This window comes from Melozone crissalis, unplaced genomic scaffold (assembly GCF_028551555.1).
Source record: "Melozone crissalis strain CALT ecotype California unplaced genomic scaffold, PUWL_Pcris_2 ptg000027l_1, whole genome shotgun sequence".
Taxonomy (NCBI): domain Eukaryota; kingdom Metazoa; phylum Chordata; class Aves; order Passeriformes; family Passerellidae; genus Melozone; species Melozone crissalis.
The window spans coordinates 6,769,766-6,795,309 of record NW_026535805.1 but is presented as its reverse complement, the minus strand read 5'-3'; the positions used below and the strand labels follow the sequence as shown (position 1 = coordinate 6,795,309).

The 25,544-nt window shown below is 38.4% G+C and overlaps 1 protein-coding gene across 3 annotated transcripts in view; it reads right to left on the bottom strand.

Annotated features, from left to right (window-relative positions):
• Positions 1-983: 983 nt before the first annotated feature.
• EML4 (EMAP like 4) overlaps positions 984-25,544 on the bottom strand; it is a 146,950-nt gene continuing 122,389 nt past the window's right edge. For all 3 annotated transcript variants that reach the window (XM_054279392.1, XM_054279391.1, XM_054279393.1), the window contains 12 exons: positions 24,492-24,626; positions 24,134-24,269; positions 22,194-22,345; positions 20,528-20,653; positions 20,276-20,407; positions 19,604-19,671; positions 15,614-15,702; positions 14,345-14,442; positions 10,282-10,369; positions 8,944-9,042; positions 4,439-4,569; positions 984-3,970 (listed from right to left, as the gene is read on the bottom strand). In XM_054279392.1, the coding sequence (XP_054135367.1) occupies positions 3,506-3,970; positions 4,439-4,569; positions 8,944-9,042; positions 10,282-10,369; positions 14,345-14,442; positions 15,614-15,702; positions 19,604-19,671; positions 20,276-20,407; positions 20,528-20,653; positions 22,194-22,345; positions 24,134-24,269; positions 24,492-24,626 (1,719 nt within the window). In that variant the 3' untranslated portion in view covers positions 984-3,505. The remainder of the gene's footprint in view (positions 3,971-4,438; positions 4,570-8,943; positions 9,043-10,281; positions 10,370-14,344; positions 14,443-15,613; positions 15,703-19,603; positions 19,672-20,275; positions 20,408-20,527; positions 20,654-22,193; positions 22,346-24,133; positions 24,270-24,491; positions 24,627-25,544) is intronic.

Below are 25,544 nucleotides of genomic sequence, written 5' to 3'. Positions count from 1 at the left end.
CTCTTTAACTTTCCAGTGTTTTACTATGAAACCATACAAACATTTTATTATGGACATTAAGTTTTCCATCCTGCAGCTATAGTTTTATGCTTCAGGAGTGCTTCCACCCTGAACTTCATCTCCACAGCACAAACACCATCACTGCAGCTCTGAAGTGACAGCAGCTGCTGTTGCCCCAGGTGAGCAGAGTGGGCACTTGGAAGCCGTGTCCCAGCTGCATCACTAAGGAGGACTCAAACACCAGCTTACCTGCTCTTCAGGAAGACTCCTTACTGAGAATCCCAGGAGAGGAGGCAGCAAAAGCCTTGAGCTGGAGAAAAAGGGAGCAGAGAGTAGAAAAGCACAGCATTCCACAGTTGCAGGTGTGCTGGGAACAGCACAGCATGGCCTCGGGACATCTGCTTGTTGTTCATGGCAGAACATTCTCCTGGTGTCAGCATTCTCCAGACAATTTGGTGGAAAAGAAGAGTCAAGGTTTCCAGTCCCACTCAGGGTGGCAATGGTGTTTGTTTGCTTTTCCTTTAAGTGAAGATAAACATGAGGTATTTGTCTTTCTTGCTGGTTTCTTCCTTCTGGTACCCTCACCTTTTGCGAAGGGCAGAAACCAGATGCAAGAAATGGAATGATTCAAAGCCTTTGAAAAGATGGAATCTCACACACAAGAATATTGTGACCTTCTGCACCTGCAGCTGGACAGAGACTATGAGGAATGGGGAAACATTGGGGTATTTAATACATTATAGCCAAAGTAAGTTTGTGCTTCTCTCCTGACTTCCAGAAGAAAGCTTCTGGGCAGAACCCTGGAAGGAAGACTGCACTTTGCAGCAGGACAAAAATCTGTCTATAACACTCTGCCATTCATCAATTACCTACAGAAGGATAATGCCAGCTGTTCATGAAAAAGGGAAATGTCACAGAACTCATGAGACATAAACAAGAGCAATATTCAGATCTTACAATAGTATACATGATGCTGAGTTCATTTATTTTTAGACAGCCTGGGAGGTTATCAAAAAAGCACACATTGAGAAAGCTCTTTCAAAATCACAAACCCAGACACTGCAACTGTGATGGCAGCATCCACTTTATGTACAGAAGGAACCAGAACAGATATGGAGAAAGACACTGCAATATTTTATTTTGATTATTTTATTTTTTTAATCTTCAAAGTTTTCTGCCTCAAGACAGGAATGCATGATAGATAGAAATGGCTCAAACATCTTCACATGAAACACTCTTAATCATAATTCATTCACAATTATTTTTCTAAAACATCTACAGTTACATAATCCCATTTCCATCCATTATCACAGATTTAATTATTTCTTAAACAGTAGTTGCCAGCAATTGAAAGCTGTAAGGCTTTTTGCATATTAGTAGAGTCTTCTGAACTACACAAGAATATCACAACTCTAACTCTCACTTACATGGCAACCCCAGGTGACAGATGTTCCAAAGAGAAATGTGTTGCTTATGTGGAGTTCATAAAAATGACAGAGAGCTCTCCGTGCCTCGTTAGCTCTACTATCCCTTCTCCTTTACTAAAGATTATTTTGTAAACCTACAGCATATTCCTCATTTGTAACCAAGAACTTTGATGAGCTGATGAACTTTACCTTCCACTGCTGCTATTTGGCAGATTTGCAAGTCAGGCATACTAGAGCTCTCCAGTAAAACTCTATGTACAGAGCACAGTTTAAACAGATGTGTTGCTTGGAATCCATATCTCCCTCCATCTGAAGGGAACTACTTTGAGGTTCTCTGGAACTGTTGTAAACAAGAGGATATTTTTTTATATATATATATGTGTGTGTGTATATATATATTTATATATTTTATATATAAATGTTCTAAATGTCCTTTGGGAGTCCATTTGTTTTTATCTTTCCAAATGATGACTAAATACCTGATCTGTAGCATTTCTCCTGAGAAGATACTAGAAAGGGAATGACAGTTTTGATGCACTTTGGAATGGCACAATCACGTAAACGTTTGCACAATTAAGACTTATGAACTCATCCAAAGTTTCTAAACATGATATTCTAACTAAGAACTAAAATACCAGCACAATGCAGCAAGTTAAAAAAAAGAAAATTCTATGTAATCAAAATATAAACAAGTACATAGGAAATGGATATCTGCCAGTAAATCTATATAATTTTTAAAGTAGGAAATGTATGCACTTAAGAAAAAAATGTAGCTATCTGACAAACTTTGTAAAAAAAAGTACTTTCCAAATGCATAACAAATGCCAAGATATCCCGTAACTGGCCAGGTATAGCCACAGGAGAGCTGCATGGCTTACAGCAACCTGGGGAGGGGTGGGGTGGAAATAAAATCACAAAAACAATAGATCAGCAAGTCTAGGGAAAACAAAAAAAATCACATCATCATCATCATCATCTAAATTATTGTATGCTTATATCACAACTGCTAAAGGAGCCAGGGGAAAAAAAGAAAGTAGAGATTGCAGTTTAATGATTTTTAAGAATTACCTCTAAAAATACAGAAGAAAAATGTATCAACTCACTAATTCTAAGCACCAATTTAATAATTTAAGTTAACTGTATTTATATTTTTCATACTAGGGATGGAGCAAGTTCTGATTGAAGGCTTAAAGTTTAACTCTGGAGCCCATCTGACTTCTGTGTTCTTGTCATGCTTCTTCTGATGTTCACATCAAAGTCACTGTAAAAGATTCTCTCAAGTTTCCGACTCTCAAGGCAAGCAATTCTTTGAAGAGACAATTATGTCCTATAGTTTAAGTCAACTTTCAGGTCATGAAAAGTGAAACATGCCAGTATTTGGTTAGTCTGCTAGTTAAGAGTCTGTGAAAATGGAACAGTCGACACCGTTCCTCGACAGGGTTTACCTTAGAACTAGCAGCACCCAGGGCAGACCAACTTTGAACACATCCAGACTCCACGAGGAATTAGTAGTGTTAGAAAATTGCATATGTGTTAGATCAAGAAGGCATTGCCATACATGTGGCATTGTTACATTATTTTTCCTCTATTTTTCTCAAGGAAAAACAAAGGAAAACAGCCCTACAAAGAGCTTTTTGGTTGGTTTTTTCATTCTGTTTGTCTTTGCACCTGGAAAAAGCAGCACAGTGCTTCCCAGCTGGAACAGCTCAGCGCTTCCCATCAGCTCAGTTCTTCTGGAAAGCACTTCCACGTAGTTAAGGTGGTCTACTTCAGCTAATTCTCAGAGCTAACCTTTTTTCCAGTATGTATTTCATGCCACTTCCTGACAGCAATTTCAGAACTGAAATGGATCTATAGTAATGTCCACTACTAACTGCGACCAGATCTTGCTACAGACCATCAAGCCAGGCCCTTGGGATGGTTCCACACATTGAACTGAAGCTCAGACTAAAAATCTCACTGAAACTCAAAATCTGGAGTGGTCATGAATCTCAGCTACTCTTCCCTATTTGAACCCTCACCCTTGCAATGAAAGCACGCACACCACGGGGAAACAAGAACCACCTGAGCTGGGAGCACTAGGACAGCGGCGAGTTATCCTGCTGCTCCTCCGTGACCGTGGACTCGCTGTGCTCCTCGCTCAGCTCGTTGGAGGGCTCCTCGTAGCTGGGCTCAGCAGGGTCCAGGCTGCTGCCCTCGCTCTGCTCCTCGCTGTGCTCCTCGCTCTGCTCTGCACACTGCTCCAAGTTGCTCTCCAAGGAAGCTGGAGAGCTGCCAGTTACGCTTTCATTCTGGTTCATTTCGTTAAAAGGCTGGGGCAGATGCGCAGGAGGCTGCACGGCATTCTCACTGGCAGGGATGGGCACTTTGGTGGCACCGATATCCAGGACAATGTCATTTGGTTGCAGAGTCACCTTCTCCACCAGTTTCCACTGAATTATGCTCATGTCTTTCCCTCCAGTTGAAATCAAGTGACCGTCGCTATGGGTGAAGCTGACGTTTGTCACATGACTGCTGTGAGCGCTGTATTTGTGACTTGGGGCCTATTGAAAACAAGCAGAAAGATAAATCACATGTTGGCTGGAAGAGCACATGATACAGAAATTTAAAACCACTAATATTTTTGCTTAGCCCTTCAAGAGAGATCTTAGTTCACAAAAGAGTAAGGAATTATATTTATATTAGATTTCCCACAATACTTCCTCTCTTCTTTGCAACTTGGAAGAGACTTAGATCTTTATAGAAAAAGTAATGGACCTCACACTAAGGCCAGGAAACACAAAGCATCATGCCCTATCTCCAGAATTCAAGGATAACTATTGACACTTCTCTTTTAGGTATATTTTTTTATATCTATACTGTTTTACACTTTCTATTTTATATGTAAAATTAATGGGGGTACTACTATAAAAGTAGTGTTTTCCTGCCCGGCTCCAAAACAACTATGCTGGAAGCAAGGAAAGCTTCAGGCAAGGTAAACAAGCACATGGACTAGACTGGTCTAGACTTACCTTTGGCTTGGAACAGGGATACTGAAAGAGATGGACCTTACAAAAATCATCAGCCACTGCTATCACTTTTCGGTTATGGGATCTGACAAGGGCATTTATGTCTGTCCCATCTGATCCTTCGGGCCAAACTCCTAGGAAAGAGCACAGCAGATATTCAGCAATGGTGGTTTTGGAAACAAATCAACAGACAATTCATAAACAAAAATAAAATCTATAAAGCTGTGAGAAAAGGCAAAACAGGTAAAAAAAAAAAAAGAACAAAAGGTAAGAGAGAAATTCAACTGGAAAATGGAAAGTGCATTGCATTAAATGTCATTAATATTTTGCTAGTGTAATGCTTCTCCCCCACTGTTGTCCCAAACCCTCAGTTTCAGCCAGGATAATATCTTGGGCTTATCATTTGTTTCCTGTTCAAAACCTCAGTCTAGTTTAAATCTTATCTTTAAATTAAGTTTGCTGCTAAACTGGTAGCTCTTAATACTGTCATTCATGCATAGACATTTTAAAGGCAACAGTGATGCTGAATCACAAGACAAACCCAAGTACTGCACATTGTGGTCCTACTGGTTTCTTCTCTGGTTTCATTTGTTTGACTTCCTGTTCTTTAAATCTTAGTATTTGTGTAATTCAAAGAAGACAACTGATTGATGATACTCTGCACAGAAACCCAGCCTGGGCAAGTTTAATAGATGTAAGTGCTGTTAAGTGCTTAAGTACAATTCAATATGGTTTTAAGTCAAAAGAATGACACAGATATGTCTAGACAAAAGAATAACAACATTTCCTAGATGAAAAACACTGATTAAATTTGGGATAGGAGAGACTCTAAACAAAATTATTTTAACAAAACATAAAGACATTACAGATTCCCATAATAAAACAGACAATTCACATCAGCATGAAAAGCTGAACAAAAGGTAAGCAAGGAATTATAAAATATGCCAAAGGTACCATGTTTTTAAAATCAGATTTGAGTTTCTCATAAAGTCTAGGAGTTAGTTGTAATTTTCCCCCCTCAAATTTCACCCCCATCCCAAAAATCTCTGTGCCCAATTGACCAGGAGGGCTGTTGATCATCAGATATGAAAATATCTTCTTCCTCCCTTACAGCTGCTGATTTCAATTAAAAAAAGAAAAAAAGGATGTGTTGTCCACTGTGGTATACAGAACAAGAAGCCAACTCAGAATTGCCTTATCTTCTTGTTTTTAAGCAAAATGGCAAAGACTGTTTAACTTTAAAGCTGTTTTTTCCCATTCTTCAGTGGGTGGAGTAAGAACTTTATTTTCTCTGAAGAATAACAAAGGAACCGTGTTAAACGTTACAATGCCAATAAGCTACATTGTAGGTAATTTACTAAATAATGACATGAAGTGCTAAGGAAAGTATTAAGAAGCATTTTAGTTATCTCACATCAATGAAATGAAAGTGAAAAAATCTATACTATTTAAGAATTTTTAAGTAGTTCAACATGAATGAATTTTACCTTTGCTCATTCATTCTATATATGAAATACTGTTATCATGTGGGAGTAATAAATGCCTGAAGTTTCAGCTACCACCTTAGGCAGGCTTTGACAAAGAACTATGCAATTTCCTCTTCTTTTTAATTTCCTCTTCTTTTTCATTTAAGATTAAAAGGACTAATATTCAAGATTGAAGCTTTTATTAAACATCTTTTATGCTTGCCAAGCCCTTTAGCAGCTCCAAAGGTAAGGCTGCTTTGTCATAAGACAGCAGGATTTGCTTTCAATGCATCAGGCAAGCAGGTAAAAATCCAAGACATTAATATGACTTAGTCTTGAATTCTTAAGATAACTGCAAAAATTCTTAATAACTGTAAAAATAACAAAAGCCCAAAAGTAATAGGACTTTATATAAGACACAACAGCAGTATTTCATTTTTAACAAATTCTGCTTGACAGCAGTAAGCCTCTCAAAAGAATCTGTTCAGGCAAAACTGTGGGAAATGTGCAGCAAAGCCCAGAGTGACTTCAAGAGTTTGGGGTGCAGAGTGATGACACTGCTGAGCCAACAGTAACAGCACTGCCAAAAGGAGTGATGCTGCTCTCATCCACACCACACATTTTTATCATCCTCCTCCTCCTGCTGACAACTGTGTGATGCCTGACCCTATGGCACACTACCCACAGAGCTGAACTGTAAAACACATACCCCCAAAATCCAAATCCCACAAACTCAACCCTCCCTCCTGAGCATCAGCAAGCAGTCCCTGGCTTGCTTGGATCCCTGAGCCAGCTGACCCTTGGGTCAAAGCCAGATTAGCAAATATCTGATAGGTTGGCTTAGCTGCACTGTCTGATTTAATGGGAAAGTACTTGCTTTTGTTTGAGGTCAAACCATAGCTTTAAGATTCTGCAAAGGGTGTCAGACTAGCAGACAGTATAAAATTAGGGCATGATGAGTCTTGGCTAGGAAGTATAAATATATTCTGTTGTGCTCTGGAATACCATCACATTATCTACTTTATCTATTTCATGCCCAGGTCCTCTGGCACACTGAAGATTTTGAGAGTAGTTGAAACTAATTAAACTTAATTCGAGTGGTTGAAGTTTGTATTAATCCAAAAGAACATGCAGACAGGATCAGGAGACCTATCCACTTATAAAAGCAGTAAGTAAAATGGTTTCTTAAAGCAGTGGTTATGGGAACTGCTCCTGCCCTGCCTGGCCCCAGCCACTAATAACAGCTTCTATCTAATAGCTGTCAAAAAGACAAAGCCAGTGGTCTGGATGTGAGATCAAACTCTCTCTGCACTCCCACATCCCACCTCCTTAGGTCAGGAGTAAAGGACGCTTCTGGGAGAGTGCTGGGATTCAGAGAGCTGCTGCCCGTATTCTGACTGCTCTAATACCAAATGTAGTGGTAAAAACTCAGTAGTAACAGTCTGCTACCTCCATGTTACTGGTAGATTTAAGTACTCTGCACAAAAATGTAAAATGTTTCAGCTCCAAGCCTATTCCATAAGGAAAATGCAGTCCTTGCAAGGTGTTTTCCTTGTTCCTGGTGAAAGGCATCATATTAGCATCAGAGTTTTGCTTTTCACTTTCTGTGGCCTCTCCTGGATCTTCTGATACTGTTTTAAAAAAGGCTTTTGTGCTGCACTGTTACTGCAGTCACAGTAGCAATCAGGAGATGCTTCTGCTTCACAGATCAGCATCAGAGCATCAGGAGATGCTTCTACTTCACTGAGACAGACTGAATAAAAACACCTGCAAACACACAGTCTGGTTCACAGTTCTCAGCCTAATGGAAGCCAATATTTTCATCCAACTAGCAATAAGCAACAATATTTAGCTCCAGAAAGAGCATGCTCCTTTTTATTTCTGCTATACACCAAGCTCCAAAGAAATCAGAGATATTTATGCAGTCTACCAATTAGTCAGCTTCCTTCTCTGACCCCTTTATTTTTCCTATTCTGTCTCAGATCTTTGGTATCCAAAAAGGAAATCATGCCTGGTTATTAAGCACCAAATGCCCCCCACCCAACCAATATGCCACACAAGTGTGTCAGTGTTAGCCCTCACACCAACCTCAATCCTTTGAGGCTACCTGCTTGTTAAGCACATGACAGCCCTTAAATACACATGAGATGTGTCAAAAGCTACAGAAAGGACTCACACTTCACTGATTTTCTTCTGTCCTGCATGTAAACTGGTATTCAAAGTTGACTTCCTAGTAGCTGTGAAGAGAAGATTTGTAGATCTAATCCTCACCTCTAAAGAATTTGCTGATCTATTTTCTTTTGGTATTTCAATCAGAACAGAAACAGGTGCCTGATCTCAGTGGTGGAAGAGAGATGTTCCCAACCCTGGTCACACAACTTCACTGGGAGGCTGAACCTTACTTTTATACCACTCATAGAGGGGCTCCTCATTTATGGCCAATATGGATGCCTACAGAAAAGGCAACATGAACTGTTTTGCCACAGTCTAAAATGGTACTATTAAAAGCAGATCTGTCAGCTTTTTAAAATTGTTTTTGTATATTTTAAAAATAAACTAGTAGGTAGAAATCTCTTCATGCTTTAAAGCATTTTTATTCTTTACAAACAGAGTATATTACTCACCTTTGACTACAGGTATCAAAGCACTGTCATAATTTTCATTTATAAACCATAACCTACACTTGTAACACTCTTGTTTCTGTCCCAAAACAAGGTAACCAAAGGAGAATGCACATGTGCCATATGAGCGCTTTAAAATATAAGCCTGTTGCTTCAGTGCCTCCATAATTGGTAGCCTAAAATGACAGTGGGAGAGTCAACCCCCTAACTTCAAGAACTAAATAGAAATCAATTGTACATTGTCTAGAGACCACTTGGTGCACTTTAGCACAGACAAATACTGTGGTCAGTCACTTTGGGGTGTGATCTCAGCACCATCCCTTAATAATCATTAACAGTGTACTTTCAATGAGAAATTGAAGCAAACAAAACCACAAAAGTACAGTGTTAGTAGCTTAAAAGCAAGTTAAAGAGTGCTTACCAAACACTTGGAAGCCTAGCACACAAGTGTACGTTGTCCAATCTATATCCTTACAGTCAGAACGATTCCTGATTAGCTTACAGCCACTTGGAATGTCCCCTGTAAAAAAAAGTGAATGATGAGTTATGCAATGCAAAATTTATTTCCATAGGTGCTCTTTGAAGAGATGCTAATGCAGTAAAAAAATGGAATTAAATTGCAGAGGCAAAGACAGACCAGCACCTTTATAAAATTCCAGATACTTGAAGCTTTACTTGGTTTTTATGAGTCACATTTACTTCTCATTTCCCTCTTCTGATAGCATAATGTCAAAACCACTTCCCTGCAACTTGAGTACCCTGCTACTAACTCTACAAAATGCTTTAATGTAGTCTGTAATATAATAATTTCTTCTTCCTACTAGCTCCACTGATGTGCTAGAATTCAGTAAATGATTCAGGAAGCTGTGTTCTTAAAACAGAGAGCAACTACTGCCAGAGAGGCCTCAGACTGCATGACAACTTTTAACTAGAAAAGGAAAGATTGCCTTGCAATACACCAAGCCAGTAATAATGGGTCATTATTCCCTGTACATGAAATTGTAAGCACCAACACTTCCTTTTGACAGACTGCACTACCTAGATTTGAAACCTAAGTTGTGACAGGCAGAAAAAATATGTTAAGGTGACAGACATTTAAACTGTTGGTAATCCTTGCCTGTAAAGGGAAAAAAACCAACAATCCTCTTGGACCAAGTTAAAGCCATAGGAAGACAGGAATAAAAACCCCCAATTAAAAAAAAAAATTAATATGCACTACAGAAGTTGAACTTCTGCCATAACCACTATGTGTTACATTCATGTTTTCACATATTAAAAAAAGACAAACACAAAAACATTATCACCACTAACTCATTAAAGTAGCATTACTGCTTTTCTTAGTTTTCACCACCAGCAGCCAAGATAATGTTACAAACAAGAAACCCCAGCAGAGAGCTGTGGCACCAGCCCACTGATTTTATTCCCCCAAAATAACTGGTATTGTTGACACTAATTAGACAACTGTATATATTATTTTCAATCTACAGAACTTTTGGCCAACATCAAGTCGTAGAGCCACTTGTTCTGTAAATTCTACACTGTTAAACTGATTTATGACCTTGTAAAGAAGTAAGCTATATTTGGCATTGCCATTAGGTAACACACAGCTCTGAATAACATCAAGATATCAGGTTACACAAGTTCAAATCAGTCCCTTTGTCAGTAAGCATTTTGTACAGTCCTGATCAAACACACTTTTCTAAATACTCTGACAGCTAATACATATTTCTGTTTCCAGTGTATTTAATTTCATACTTACAGTATAGTATTTCATAGTCTCCTGAGTTTGACATTATATACTTGTTGTCCGGGGACCAATCAAGGTGTGTAATATAGCTGGAATGTCCCTGAAGAAGAATGCAGTAACAGCAGTGTGAAACAACTGATTTTAATTGAAAATGAAGCAGAAGTTGCACCCACAGATGGGAGAGCTAACAGCAGAAGTAAAAATAAAATCACCTTCCCACATGCCCCAGGTCAGCTGCAATTCACTTGTGTGCCTTTAAAGGCTCCTTAGTCCCATTGCCACACTCCCTAACAGCTAAACAAACACAGGCTGGGCATCGTGCCTCTCCAGCTCTCCCTTGTAAAGCCTGGCCCTCTTGGACTCCAGAATGATTTACTCCTAGAAGGCATGATGCTGAAATATGGATGAGCCCAAATTTATACTGGAATTAGGAACATATGAATTGCTACTAATTGCAAAAAGCAAGTAACGTGCACAGGATCAGTTTTAGATCCCAACAAAAAAGTGACAGATAGGATTTCTTTATTTCTCTATTTAAAATAATTTCCATTAAATGCACACTCAAGCAAATAACCCTTGCTCATCCTAAAAATTTAGGATATCTTGGTTAACAAACACCATGCAGAAGTATAAGAATATGGACCAGAGTTACAAGAATACATTTCTAAGCTTCTTGAAAGGCTCTGTTGTGCTTTTTGCACTGCAGCATGTTAGCACCAGCTTTGAAAGGGGTCTGTCCTACAGGCACTGGTCATCTTTATTAAAAATCAAAACCCTTTGGTCTACTTGCTGAGTTTTCATTGAGCACACTGAGGGTTAAGCACCTGGCTTTGGTTTTGGGGAAGAAGACAGATGCAACTGGACAGAGTAGTTTTTCTGCGCACAAACTTCTTTTGAGGGAACTAAGAGTAATCATAACAGTAATAATAAAGCTATGAAAGGCTCCAGAGAAGCCACAGATTTATATAAGGTAGGAATCATGGGCAGGAAATTAATAAAAGTGACATCCATGTCACTCTTCCTCTGGCACCCTTTCATTTCTTCTTACTGCTCCTTTTCCCCTTGTAAGACCATCTATTTTCTCTCTCTCATAGTCATTCTGCCAGGAAACAAACTACCACATTCTTGACTGACAGACATCAATCCATGTCCCTCACTCAGTGGGCATTATGAACAGGATGTCCCTAAGCCCCCAGAGGGTCTCTTGGCACAGCCTGCAGCAGCCACACCAGGGCCATGCAGAAGCTCTGCACTGGCTGCTGAACCACCCACCACGCAGGCTTCTTCCACAGAGAACTCTAAGAGATCCTGATTACTTCCAGAATTACATGAAGAAATAGACCCGTGTCCCATCTCCCTGTTCCCAGGTCCTCTGTGAGAGAAAATGCAAAAACATTTGGGAGAAAAGTTGGCCTTCATGATTTGTTTACTTATGCAGGAGTCTCTGCCTCAAGCAGAGGAACTGTGTATTGACATAACTGCTTTGCAGTCATGGGTGAGACATATGATACTGAAATGCAAACCTGGTACTAAAAAAAAAGTGCACAATTGGCTAGGACTTTTTTCTCCCTCCCACCTTTTCCAAGTCTTCCAGTTTGCAATCGAACTCCAACATAGAAAAGAATCGGTCAGTCATTAACAAAATCCTGACAGACATTTGGCAGCTGTTAAAATTCCTGGGGCTGGTGGGGGGAGGGAACAAAGCAATTGGCCAGGGGGCTCCAGGCCGCAAAATCCCTTCAGGCAAGTGATCACCAAATGACGACCTGGAGCACAACATTGTTATCATATTTGCAATAGGAGCATGCCGTTTTCTATTAAAATCCTTCTTTTGTAGCTGGCCACCAATAAGGCAACATTTCACTCTCTCCTTCTCTGTACCTTTATATACAATGAATGATTCATACTACTACCAACTACGAAAACTATCTGACTAAATGGAAACTCCTTCCTCCATTGGCAGTATTTATCCATTTCAGACTTCAGTGGTGCAAGGTTCAAAATGCCCACAGCCTCTAGGACAGGCACACTAATCACTTCAGGTTAAGCCTAGTGTACCAAATATTTCAGAGTGGCTGTCTGTGTGGCTTTCACCCCACAGCCCTGTGACTAAATGCCCAGCACTGAGTCCTGTTTTGCTGAGGTGTCTCTGATGTAAGGCAAACAGAGACAGCAGCAGCTACCCGGGCACTGCTGACACGCTGGAAGTTCTGCCCCAGACCACACCTTCACGCTGCTGACTGCATAGCTGGAGCCCTCAAAAAACAGCTGCACTAGTCAAAATGGTTGTTTTGGCTCATCTGAAGTTCTGATCACAGCCAACACTATCCCTTGCTGTGGAAACAGGCCCACAGGTCTAGAGACTTGCCTCTCTAGCAGCAGCAGAATGCCTGGCTGTGACTGAGAGGGGATTTAAACCTAATAGCAGGCATACAGCCCTTATGAACCAGCTAATTCTGGTTCAGTAGATAAAATTCTTCTGAAAGAATTCAAATAATGCATTCAAGCTGGAAGAAACAAGCAGAAGTTAACTACCAGGAGGACTGACTCATACTATTTGGAGGTCACCCGTGAGGCTACCGAATGACAGAACGCCAGAAGGATGCAGTGCCAGGAGAGTGCTCCGGGTCCTGAGCATGCCTGGGTGTCTCCCTGCTTAGCATCAAACTGGTATGGGCCTGGCAGGGAGCACAGGGGAGGCGCAGGGCAAGTGAAATTGGATCTGCAGCCTCGCAGTGAGCTCTGGCCGGCAGCTCCACATCGCTGCCTTCTGCACCGGCCGGGAGCGGCAGGGAGCTCAGCCCCGACACAAACTGTGCTGCTGACTTTGTATTCTACATGCAGTCACTCACACTGAAAGGAAAAGCAGAACAGAAATCTGCTTTGAAGCTTTGACACTTCTGCCTGGGTGTAATAATGCTCAATTCCCCCACACCAATTTTTACGAATCTCTTTCCTGCCAAGGCAGCTGGGACATCCAGATGTTGGATTAAATTGCAATATGCTCTCTCCACATACATAATGCATAGAAATAAATGATCTTAAATATCTTTAAAGGCCTTGAAATACATAGAAAGCTCAATATTATGTATGTTAGGATTAGCCATCTCTGAGTGATTTTATACTCTATAGTTAAAAAAATAAGGGTTGAGATGAGATGCTGTACCAAGATGCAGACATCCCACTGCCACCCCCACCAGCCCCACTGGGACCCTGCTCTGAGCTCCCTGTGGGCTCTGCAGGGATGGGGCAAACCCAGTGCTGCTGCCTGCCCTGTACCCCCACAGCAGCTGCACACAGGCTGCTCTGACCCCAGTGCTCTAGTGTGTGTCACATTTCAAAGGTGAAACTATTCCTATGACATAATTTGCATATCTCAATAAGTTTCACTTGTTCTTAATGTAAATATTTTCACTAACCTTGAAAAACAGCTGAACTTAAGGCCAGAATGTTAAATAACTAAACACTTGCAGAAAAATAGTCTGTCTTTTTAGCACTGGGACAACCTCATCCAATGTAACAAAAACAACAGACTCCACTACCCATGCCACATTTAGATCTATTTACCCTGGGCCAGATCCCTCAAGTTCAAATTTTGTAGTAACAATTGCAACTGAAAACAGTGTATATTTTCAGCCCCCGAGACTACACATTCTAATGGAATGACACCACCCTAATACTATGTTGGTTCAAGAAGTACTTTACCAATGGGAGGAAAAAAATCCCCAAACAAATGTAGTATTTTCCTTGAACCAGTTTCAGCATATACGTACAAGGCGTTTCTCCATTTTACTGTTAATTTCCCATTTCAGAGAAAGAAGGCAATAATCTGATTAATTAGTCATATCTGATGCAAAAGTGATCACTGCACACGGTAAGATGCAGTAGCCATGAGAGACTGAAGTTTAAAAATCAACCAAATACTGAAAAAACCCTATAAAACATATAACCAAAAGGGAAAAACATGAATCTGGAAAGAGTTTCACTGCTTAACATCTAAATGCATGTATAACATCAAAATGCATTTACAAGATGTAATAATCATGTAATTGATTATTCATGCTCCAAAACTTACAGTGCATTTTCCATATCTGCTATACTTTCTTCCATTTTCTGTTACTACATAGAGGTAAATAAAGTTGTCGTGGGATCCAACTGCAAGTAAGGTGCCATCTGCAACACAGAATATTTGATGTAAATAAATAGAATGTTTGTTTTGTGAATTTTAATTATTTCAGGTTTATTGCTAAGACAATAATCTCAGTTAAACTACTCCTTATGAATTGTACTGAAGGACTCATAACAGTTTACACTATGTTTCTTTTCAGCTGTATCTGTTTACTTTGTGGCTATGTTTTTTGGACAAGTTCTTTCACTTCTGCTTTTTTTTTAGAATAAGTGTTCAATGGACAGGATATAAACCCTCAGACTGCACCAGATTTGTGAAAGCTGTTGACAGCAGGCAGACTTGAGTTTTATGCACCATAAAAATGCAGAAGAGTATTTAGTCTACAGATAGCTTAACTTTGGAGGTGAGGGCTGCAAATAAATCAACACTAAACATACAAAGATCTGGAATTTTCAAACATTATAAGCATTTTTATATTCTATCTTGTCTCCCTTTAAAGAATATATGTGGACAAGATCTGCCACAAATCACAATCAAACACCTCTAAGCGTCAATGAATATCAGTGATTTAAAATAAATTGCTGTGCTTGGCACATGTGGCAGCATCAAAAGAACATTTTGCTCTGACATTGCATGTGAGCCAAAAGCAAACAAAAAAAAGATTTACAAGCATGTTCTTCCATCCTGTTTTAACAGAGAGGAGTCAGCCTCTGACTATTTGTCATATCATGTCTGAAGAGGAGACTCAACAGTGGTTTGGATTCCTTGTAATCCCAGAGCAAACACTTCACAAACAGCTCTGACTTCCAGATAGACACAAACTTAGTTTTATGGGTTTGCATTAATGAACTTGAAAACTGACTAAAAAGGATATTAGAATATCACTGAAATATTAAGCTTTTTACAGACTTTTCTGTTAACCTGTCAACCATTTGAGAACTTTTTTTGGGGCACCAAAGCTAGCATTTATTATGACAGCACAGTTGAACATGAAGGAAAGGCTGAGAAAGGTGATGGTCATGTTTGCAGTTACAAAATTCCAGTATTTAGTATGCACAAACAAATCTGTAAGCAAATCCTCAGTTACACATTAAGCATTTGAAACAATTTTTTCAAAGCTGTGCCTTTTCTAATGCCTGGGGACTAGTTTAACACCATTGAACAGAACCTCCATCTGGCTTATCAGAATTATTCTGACTGTCCAAGTCTGCCTACCTACTGAGTAGCGCATCACTGAAAGCTGCTCGTTGCCATCAGTGTGTATTGAGACCAGATCCCTCGTTTCTGCATCCAAAACAAACCACCTAGAGAGAGGAGAATGCCAGTAAGTATCACTTCCACTAAACAAAAAGAATGAGTAAAAGAGCCATAACTGCTGCCTGCCTTCATCATCTATTGCTAGCCCCTCTAGGGCAGCATAGAGAACATCTGTTTTTAATGGAACACTTTTCTGGTTCACAAAGCAAGATAAGTTTCAGTGAACAATATATGAAAGATTCTAAATACCATTCATTTTTTCCCCCTTTCCTGAACACTGTAATAATCACCAAAATGTCTACTGGACATTAAACATGCTACTAAACAGAAAATAAGACTGCATCTTATCATCATTAAGCCTTAATCTGAGTTTCATTCTGCTTCCTTATTTTGAAGATAAGTTTTGAGATAAAACCTGGCATTTCAATTTTTATAAAGCAAAGTTAATAAAAAAAAATAGAAGTAGTAGATGTAAGTGGAAAACATTTTTGTACTCATTGTAAACACAAATTCTATTCTATCTTGGTATTTTTCTCTCAATCATTTTCATTTCTATGAATAATTTTATTAAAGAAAGGAATAACCGACCATTCACTAGAATTTGATGGTTCATAAACTAGCACTTTATTTTATATTTCTTGTTTGGATGATTTATAGCTAAGGTAATTAATTGCATTTTTTATTCTTTAACAATAACTTTTAACCTTCAGTTTATTATTTATGAGACACATAAATGAGATGCTTACAAAAACTCACTGGCACACAGACCAAAATGGCCACTGACAGCAAGATGCAAGATGTGCAGAAACTGAGCATTTTGCAATGGCTCTGATGCCCACCCAACTCCTAAATACACTGAACAATGCAACACAGAGACAATGACCATTTAAAAAAATATGTATTCATACCCACAGATCGTGAAACAGAAGGTGTCAATATGGCTTAACACATTGTAGCTGTACTCAGAATTTAATTTCTTTGCTCCAAACTTCTGCTGTCACAGCCATGAACATATGCCACAGGCAGGTTTCTATCCCTAATGGCAAGTTCAAACACTGGAAATGAACAAGGGAAGGCCACCCTCTGTCTCAAAGTGAACTCAGTGGAACATTACTAAACCTGGCACCATTTATTCCACAGCAAAGCTACAAAATGAACCCCAGGAACATCATCACACATTGCTTTCTATGGGTAGGGATGAGATTCCAGCTCATGCTCATCCAGGGTCCAACAGCTAGGCATCTGAAAAGCAGCCTGGTCCCAATGGCTTTAGCCAGCTTGTGGTTAGAAAGCCACATGAAAGAAATTAAAGAAAATACACACAGAAAACCCCCAACCCTACGTGGCATGGACTGCTGAATAACCTGTGTGCAAGACAGACAGAACCAGTGGAAAACAGATAATGTTTACCACATTTGCCTCTATTGCCTGATTTATTTCCTTGTGGCTCTGCCTTACACTAACCTTGCCCTTCAGCCTTCAGTTTTCTTACCAATATTAACATTTTTGTTAGAATCTTGTTAGTATTTTTTTCCACAGTGCCTTTGATTACTCATATGCTTAGTACTTAGTACAAGATATTCTACATTATTAGTCACAGAAAGATCTAATTCCCTGCAAATAGTACCACTGGAAGCATGGCAAAAGGATCTGAAAAGTGCCTCAAAAAAACTTTTTTAGTTTTCCAGCTGTGCCTTTTCAGCAAGCAGCAGGATCCACAGAAAGAATTAGTACTGCCAAACAGCTGATGATCAGGTCCACAGCAGGTATGTAAGGAAGTGGCAACAAAACCTGCAGTAGACCCTTTGCAGACAGCCCAAAAGGGGAAATGATAGTGGGATATTTATCATGGAAAGTGATATGTGAAAAAGCCAGCAAAAGCATGATGTTTGACCTGATAAAAACCACACCACTGTAAAACAACAGACAAGAATAGAGAAAAAGGGACAAAAGTCAGTTTTCTTTTGATATCTCAACTTTAACCAACAAACCCAACTTTCTTAGTGCTCCATTCCTTGCCCTTGTCTTACTCACTTCTGTGCTGAAAGCTGAGCAGCACTAGAACAGACACATGCAAGGTTTGGGTTTACTGAGTTCTAAACAGATTAGTCTCATTTAATATTTGCTTTAAGATTTTTAGGCTATTAATCAAATTATTAAAATATTTGTTATGGGTTTGAGATTATTTTTTCTTATGTTAATCGAGATATATGATACAGCCTTCATTCCTTGGGAAATAATTCCCTTGGACCAGATTTTCTGGCACAAAAAGCACTGCATGATGCTGCTGCATGGGCAGTAATTTTAAAACTGTTTTGTTTATCTTGACTCAACTCCATTTATTTCTCATCCACTTATACACTTACCAGGTCTCATTTCAACTCGGTTTCATTTGTATATCTCTAACCCATCATTGAACTATACAATTTCAGAACACACTAAAATATAATGGTGAAAATATAACTGCTTAAAAACTCTTTTTACTGAAGGTAAAAAAAACCCCAAAAAACTCCAAGGCCATCATCATAAACTTCTTGAACGCAGTATAAACTCATTGCCTCAAGTAAATTAAAAATAAGAATTAAAACTGAATGTGCCAAACTTAAAACATAACACTAAAAGCTCCAGGAAAAGGGGGAAAAAAGCAAGTAACAGACTGGATGCTTTGGCCATGCAACGTGCCTTGACTGTGCTTTAATTTAAGTTCAAAAACATCTGAAGAAACATAGCCTGACACTGTTTCCCTTTTACCTGTTTAAAGTACTCTTAGGCCTGTATATTCTGCTGTGGTCAATGAAGACAAAAATATTAGTACAATTTAATGTTTATAATTTTAAGATGGAAAGGTTCAACGTGGTAATCAAGTATACAAGAGCTCCGCAAGGTTTTTACTAGAAGGTAAACTTGGTTGTGTAGCCTGATATTATACATCATGAATTTAGTGCAGACTGCATCTTCATCTTGAAGGAAACTCCCGAAAAATATTTAGCATTTCATTTTTCCAGGAAATTTTAAGGGTGTTGCACATGCTCAGTAGTTTCTAAAAACCAAACTTAGGATGGTTTTTAGGCATAAGGTTAGGCAAAAATTCTAGCTGGTAAATTAAACACACAAAAATATTTGCAATTTTCTTACATGCACCAGGCATGATTTTATCATCAAGTTATCAACCATGAGGTATAACTGAAACACAGAACAAAAATGCTAGTAGATTTAATATATGCTCCTCTCACCTTTCTAATGCCATGAACAACCAGCTTTTTCTTTTAATTGGTACATTGGTACTCCCTTCCTGGGAGATGATGCCAAGACAGAGTCTGACTTTGAAATAATGTAACTTTTTTCTCCCACTGTAAGAAGCCCAAGTTAAAAAGACTCAGTTTGTGCTTTGACACCTTGCAAAGGCATGATGCCTTCAGGAAGAATAGGAACAGTTCAGTATCACTTCAGTGCAGCAGTGTGCCATGCTGAACTCTGTCTTACACAAAAATTAAAATACCAGTCTGTTCACTTCCCTATCCATTTCAGTTTAAAAGGTTGCAAGTATGTTTGATTTGGGAAGGACAAAGATCTCTACTGTACCTGTCTTAAAAAGCAATGTAATGTGCGCATAACATTGAAATATATAATACTTGGAACAGACAATAACGAGTGCTCATAGAAATGTCTGCAAAAAACAGTTTAGTTAAAAAAAAAAAAAAGTAAATCAAGATTTGGACTTTGATTTAACATTTCATGTTAAAAAGACCAAACCAGCCTAACAACAACCAAACAATTCGTCTTTGTCTAAGATACATAAGATGCTCTGCCCCCTTCTGCCATGCTTTCTAGGCTCCATAACCTCAAGCAAAAAGAATAAAAAGCAAATGAACTCCAATTACAAGGTGCACTGTATAAAGTGTCTGTTTTGCACTTTCTGTCACCACAGCTCGGCTGGAAGGCATTTACCTGCCCGAGTGGGTTCCTATGGCGACCACTGCTCCGCTGGGATGGAAATCCGCACAGTGCCCGGGTTCCTGCACGAGAGCACAGACACGTTACTGCCCTGCTGCATCCCCAGGGCACAACACCTCTCCTTAGAACAAAGCTGTCCTAAAGGTCTGAGCTGATACAGGGAAAACCAATCACTTAGCAGCATGCTAACCCTCAGACAGCTCTTCTCTCAGAGTATCAGTGACATGCACTGCAAGAACGCCTTGTGACTACAAGGCTGACATTTCTATGTAAAAACTAATTTAGCTTGGATATCAGCAGAGAACTAGCCAAACTACAAAATGAATGACAGTAAGGAAATGACATCTAAAGCCAAACCTTCACAACTGTATAATACCCTCTTCAGATTGTTCGAATAACAGCGAAAAAAAAATAAAATGTAACAAGAATAAAGGACTAGGACTTATTCAAGTTGGCTTGTCAAAATGACATCAAGCAATGATAACCAGATTACATCTTACACAATGGCTGATGAACCTTGCCAAGTTTATCAAAGCTTCAGATAGCTGTTTTTTAAAGCATAACTGCAGGATTTTTGCTTGCAATCAGGTGGGACAAGAGTGCTTCAGAGATTAAATGCTTTTTCCTATTTTCTAGCTTTATATTTAAATTAAAGGGTTGACATACATCTAGCAGCCTGGTCCATTCCAGCGTGTGGTCCACAGAGTTCCACATACAAACTTGCCTATCTTGGGCACATGTTAAAAATAAGTCTTTGAAAGGATGAGATGCCAGTCCCCAGAGTTCATCTGTATGTCCCTAGAAAGAAACCACAAGTGATTTAACAATTAATAAAATTAAGATTCTTAAAATTACACACCAGCAGAGAAAACCTTTACATTTTTTGATTATACTTCAAAAATAACAAGTTATGCTCACCTGTACTTCTACTACGAAACCATCATTAAATGTTCCCCTCAAAACAAAGTTTCGTGAAGTACCCACTAAAAACTGATCAGCTTTTCCTTCTGCTACTGCTCTGATTGTTCCATACTGGTCAGGAACCTGGGAAAAGAAACATCTGTCAAACCACATCAGGCATCCTGACAGGTCACAAATAGAGCACAGTGACAGTATCAGAACTGGAGTTCTCCCAGAAAAAAGGAACAATCCAATTATTATAACCTCGACCAGGGCTTGACCTGAAACCTCTCTCATCTATTTGTTCAGTACAGGCATACAAGATCTTAGTCCAAGACAATCACAGTAATATCATTTTAATAACTTCAGTAGAAAAAAATTACAAATTAAATTAAATAGCTTTCAAGTGTCAAATTCACTAAACAAATGCACTCCACAGCCTTACAACTCATCTTATAAGGAAAGGGATAATACACAGTTACTATTTACTTTCCATAACAGGTTTTGAAAACCAAGAAAAATCTTGTAGCACACAGTAACTGCTTCCTGATTATCTTAATGTTTCCTGATGAGCCTAAAGTAAATGTTCATATGCCTTATGTTAGCAATGATTCTGAATTTTAATGACTGTTTATTGCAGGCTTGAATTCTAAGACACTGCCTTTTTTTACAGTGTGCAATTGTTTGTTTTCTAAATTATTTCATTTGAGAAAATACACTAATTTTAAGTGATAACATAAGACAGAAAAATCAATCTGTCAGGACTCTGGTAATGTAAAAATTAGCTTTAACATAATATTATTAACAAAAGGAAAATAGACACTGTTGAATAGGAATAGAATAGAGTGAATAGGAATAGGAACAGAGTGTGTTACTTAAGGCTAAGAATTGTATATGATAGTCAGGTTACCTTCACTGCCATGTTTTCTAAATGTCAGTATTAGATTCAAGGCAGTAACAAATCCTAGACTGAACTCACATAAATATTAAGGAAAAAATGCTACTACAAATGTACAATAGGTAAGTGGAGTAAACCAGGGTTTAAAGAACTGTTTAAGGAGAACACATTATTTCAAGGTAAGGGAAACCCCAAGTTTTTAAAATCCAAAATACATGACCTTTTCCAATTCAACTGACCTAGCACTGCCATATTGCCAAAACACAAAGAACAGACATATTCGCTGAGCACCTGGTTTAGGATAAATTTAAAAGAAGTTCCTCATCATAGCTTATTAATCATCAACTATTACAGAATTCCAATATGTATTCTACCCCTTGTTTACCTTATGTCAAACATTATACCAAAACCCTCAGATGCTGGTGACATTGTCTTTCTACAGAGAGGCAAACTTTTAAAAATATAGGCAATACTAAAGAATATCCTCAAACATCCTCTCAAACAGGATGAATTAAAAAAACTCCAAACAACTAAAGAAGGGTTTTGAAGAAAGAAAACCCTTAACATTTCTGTTCAATTTAAACACAGGAGAACTGATTCCCATATAGGCTCATTTATAGGCTAAAATTTAAACACTTTTATAATAAAACATTGTAATCCACTTAATAAACAGCAACCAGAAGGTATTCTTTCATCCTAGCTTCCCCTACTAAGAGTGAGGAAGGCTCTGTCTTGCTAGCCAATACCTTCTTCAAGGCAATTTCCCTGTCACTCTTGCTTTCTTACCTCAATTTCCCTTTCAGGATTCAAATCATGATCCCACAGGATGATCTTTCGGTCTTTCCCACCTCCAGTTAGCAGCATTCCATTCCTCATTTGACAGAGTGTGAACACACTGCCATCATGAGCTTTGATTTGTTTGCTTATCTGATATACTCCTACAAGCAGAAAAAAGAAAATAGGAAAGAACACTTCTCATTTTTTTACCTGTGGTTTACAAGAAGCTCTGCCTTTAGGCAGAAGAATAAAGGAAGTGTAAAATAATAATTACATTTGGACTCAGGCTCTTAGTATTGCAAACACAAGGTGGTAGTGTTTTCTTACAGGATAAAAAGATAAAAGAAAGGGCTCTCCTATCTCAAGAAAAACTTTTTTAGATTGACTGTCCTACAAAATGAGAAGGCAAAACCAAAACCAACAACTGGTAGAATGCTTTCATTTCTCTGCTTTCCAAAGGAACACAGTTTTTCCAGATGCAAGAGAAATTGTCTTTTAGAGTCAAAAAATATTTAGCAAGTCATTATTAGAAAACAAGTAAAGCTACTTTATTAAAAGAAACTAGAAGACTTGTTGTCTATAGTCTTTTGGGAATAAAAGGCCAATTATTTATAGCAAAGTTTCCAGGATGCATGAGCCTAATATCTAAAGCTGGATATGTGCTGCCACACATAAAAATAGTACAACCAGCATTTGGCATCTATCAAGACAGCAGTCTACCCAAAGGAAAATAGTTGGAAGCATGAAAGAGATGAGAAAATTAAACAACAAGGGTAGCAAAAGAAGCCTTTTCCACCCTCATTGGGTCTTCACATCAAAAGAACTACTGTTGGAAAATTAAAAAAAAACCTAAACAAAAGATTCTGGTGCTGCATATTTTCAAATAGCAATCACAGAAAAAGTGGAGCAGCACCCAGCTATGAGCTGAACTTTTCTGACTCTGCCTCAAGTCAGTTCAAATGAGTGTGCTCTCACACTGTGAAAGAGAGTATGAGATCAGGTTCTTTGACCAATCTAATGTGATAAACCAACTAAAAACCCCACTGTTAGTTAGGCCAACGTAAATAAATATTCTATCTGATAACACTTAGGGTTATACTGAAAAAAGGTTATTTTTGAACAAGAAATTGAAAATTAAATATCAGATAATATGTTAAATTACTTTTCCATTGCAGTTAACTTGAAAGATGAAAAAAAGATTTACCTACAAAATCAGACTTACTGTTAAAAATGTACTTTTTACATGAATGTTTTCCTGGCATACCAATTTAAACCAGAGCATTTGAAATAGCTGCCAAGTAAAATGAATTATCATTGAATTTATGAGGGCTCAACTGTGCCAGGTCTGCATATGTTGGGTAACAAATAATTTTCCTTTCTTTTTCACAAAATCTTTGCTCTAAAGAGTTAGTTCAATTTCAAATTTCAAAGTTTTTTTTTTTTTAAGTATATCAAGACTTGAGGGTCTGCTAAACCAGAAACTGTTATTCATGTAACTGCTACAACTAAGCATTGTAATTGTACTTCACATGCTAGTCCTATTAATGTCAGCTCCACCACTTAATGGAATTCCTCTGAGACTAAGCATGGTGCAACATAAGCCTTAAGAGGCAAAGGGAGCCTGCAGAATCCCTAAACTGATCCTACAGCCTTTTTCAAATCACCAGATCAAAGGAGAGCTGATTAATCACATTTTTTAAAAATGCAAAACATTTAGATAAAGTAGTTTCCATTCATTTCATGCACAGTCTCTTTAATTAGAGAGAAATTCCAGACTGCTCTTAAGTCAGCAAATTCATAGGACTTGCAGACTTTGGTACCACCTGTTACTGACAGGAAGTGTATGCTTTGAGTCAGACCTCTTTCTCTATTCCTTCCCTAATGCCAACCTTTATGTTTGTCTTCTACAGACTATGCAAAATCTGTGATTAACCCCAAACATGTCCTACCTTTAGCTCCTTTTCCTGGAGTAGCTTCTACAGTAGTTTTGCCCCATATAAGTATTATCCCACCTGAGTCTCCAGTGAGCACATCACCATTTCCCAAGAAAGCCAAACACTGAACAAATTTGGGTTTCTCATATTTCTGAAACAAAATAAGAAAGAGAAAGGGATAATTGCTCCTACTTGTTACATAATTAGGATAATGCACCCACACTCTTAAACCCTGCAGAAATATATGCAGAATTTAGCCCTTTTTTGTATATTTACCTCTCTGATCAGACAGTACACAGTAACAACAAAGCAAATGCACAGAAAATGTGATTTCCATTGATTTAAAACTGTCCTGGTATCAAGACATTATTACCCCAAATATCCCCTGCTTCCTTGATAATGAATTGCCACTCCAGGTCCAGAAAAATATATGAGATTTGCCACATGTTATTATGGTATTTGCATCAGTGGGATGGAATTCCACAGCAAGAACAACTTCATTTGTAGTCTGAAATAATAACAGAAATAATATTTAATCAGACAGGACATTAACTACTAGAAATACATGTAAACCCCCAGTTTCAGAACAGAGATATGTAAGACTAGATAGCTCATTGTATGCTTGAAAGTTTTTTAAAGTTTTCTGTGCTAAGTCAGCTGTCTGAATGACTGCACATATAATTTTATATATATTGATTTTTCACATACATAAAAGATCTTTATTAAACTTTGGTACACAAGTTAGGGTTTTACATTCCCTTTTAAATCACAAAAAACTTCTGCTCTCTCAAATAGCTAAGACTTCTGCCAAGGAAAGTTAATAATGTAGAAAAGACACTTTTTTGGATTGAAAATCCTGCTTAGTTTTTACACAGACTGCTTGCTATTCTGGATAAAAAAGCTGTGACAGAGGCAAGTAAAACAACGATAATATTGTAGGATTATATTCATCATTCTCTTTCTGAAATTCTGTAAAGATTCTTTTGGATTCTTTGCTTTCCTTTCCTCCTCACAAAGAAGAAAATGTCTGCATAGCTCAAAACTTTGAAACATAGAGTCCCACCTTTGTATTTTTACTGGCTTCATCTACTTTTACTGAATTACCAACATCTTGAAGTATTTCATATTTTACCAATAGATTTTATAAACATAACAAACTGACTGGTCATTTACTTAACTTCTAATATATACTCAACCAAACTGTCTTTGAAGACAGTTCCAATCCCCTGCAGGCAGTGGCTACAAAACAAGAAAGTAAATGCATTTATTTCTACAGGATTTCAAAAGAGGCTGCCCAGATGGGTTGTGGAGTCTCCTTCTCTGGAGGTACTGAACACCTGCCTGGGCAGGATCCTGTGCAACCTGCTCTAGGGGAACCTGCTGTAGCTTGGAGCTTGGGCACATCATCTCCACCAGTGCCCTCCAA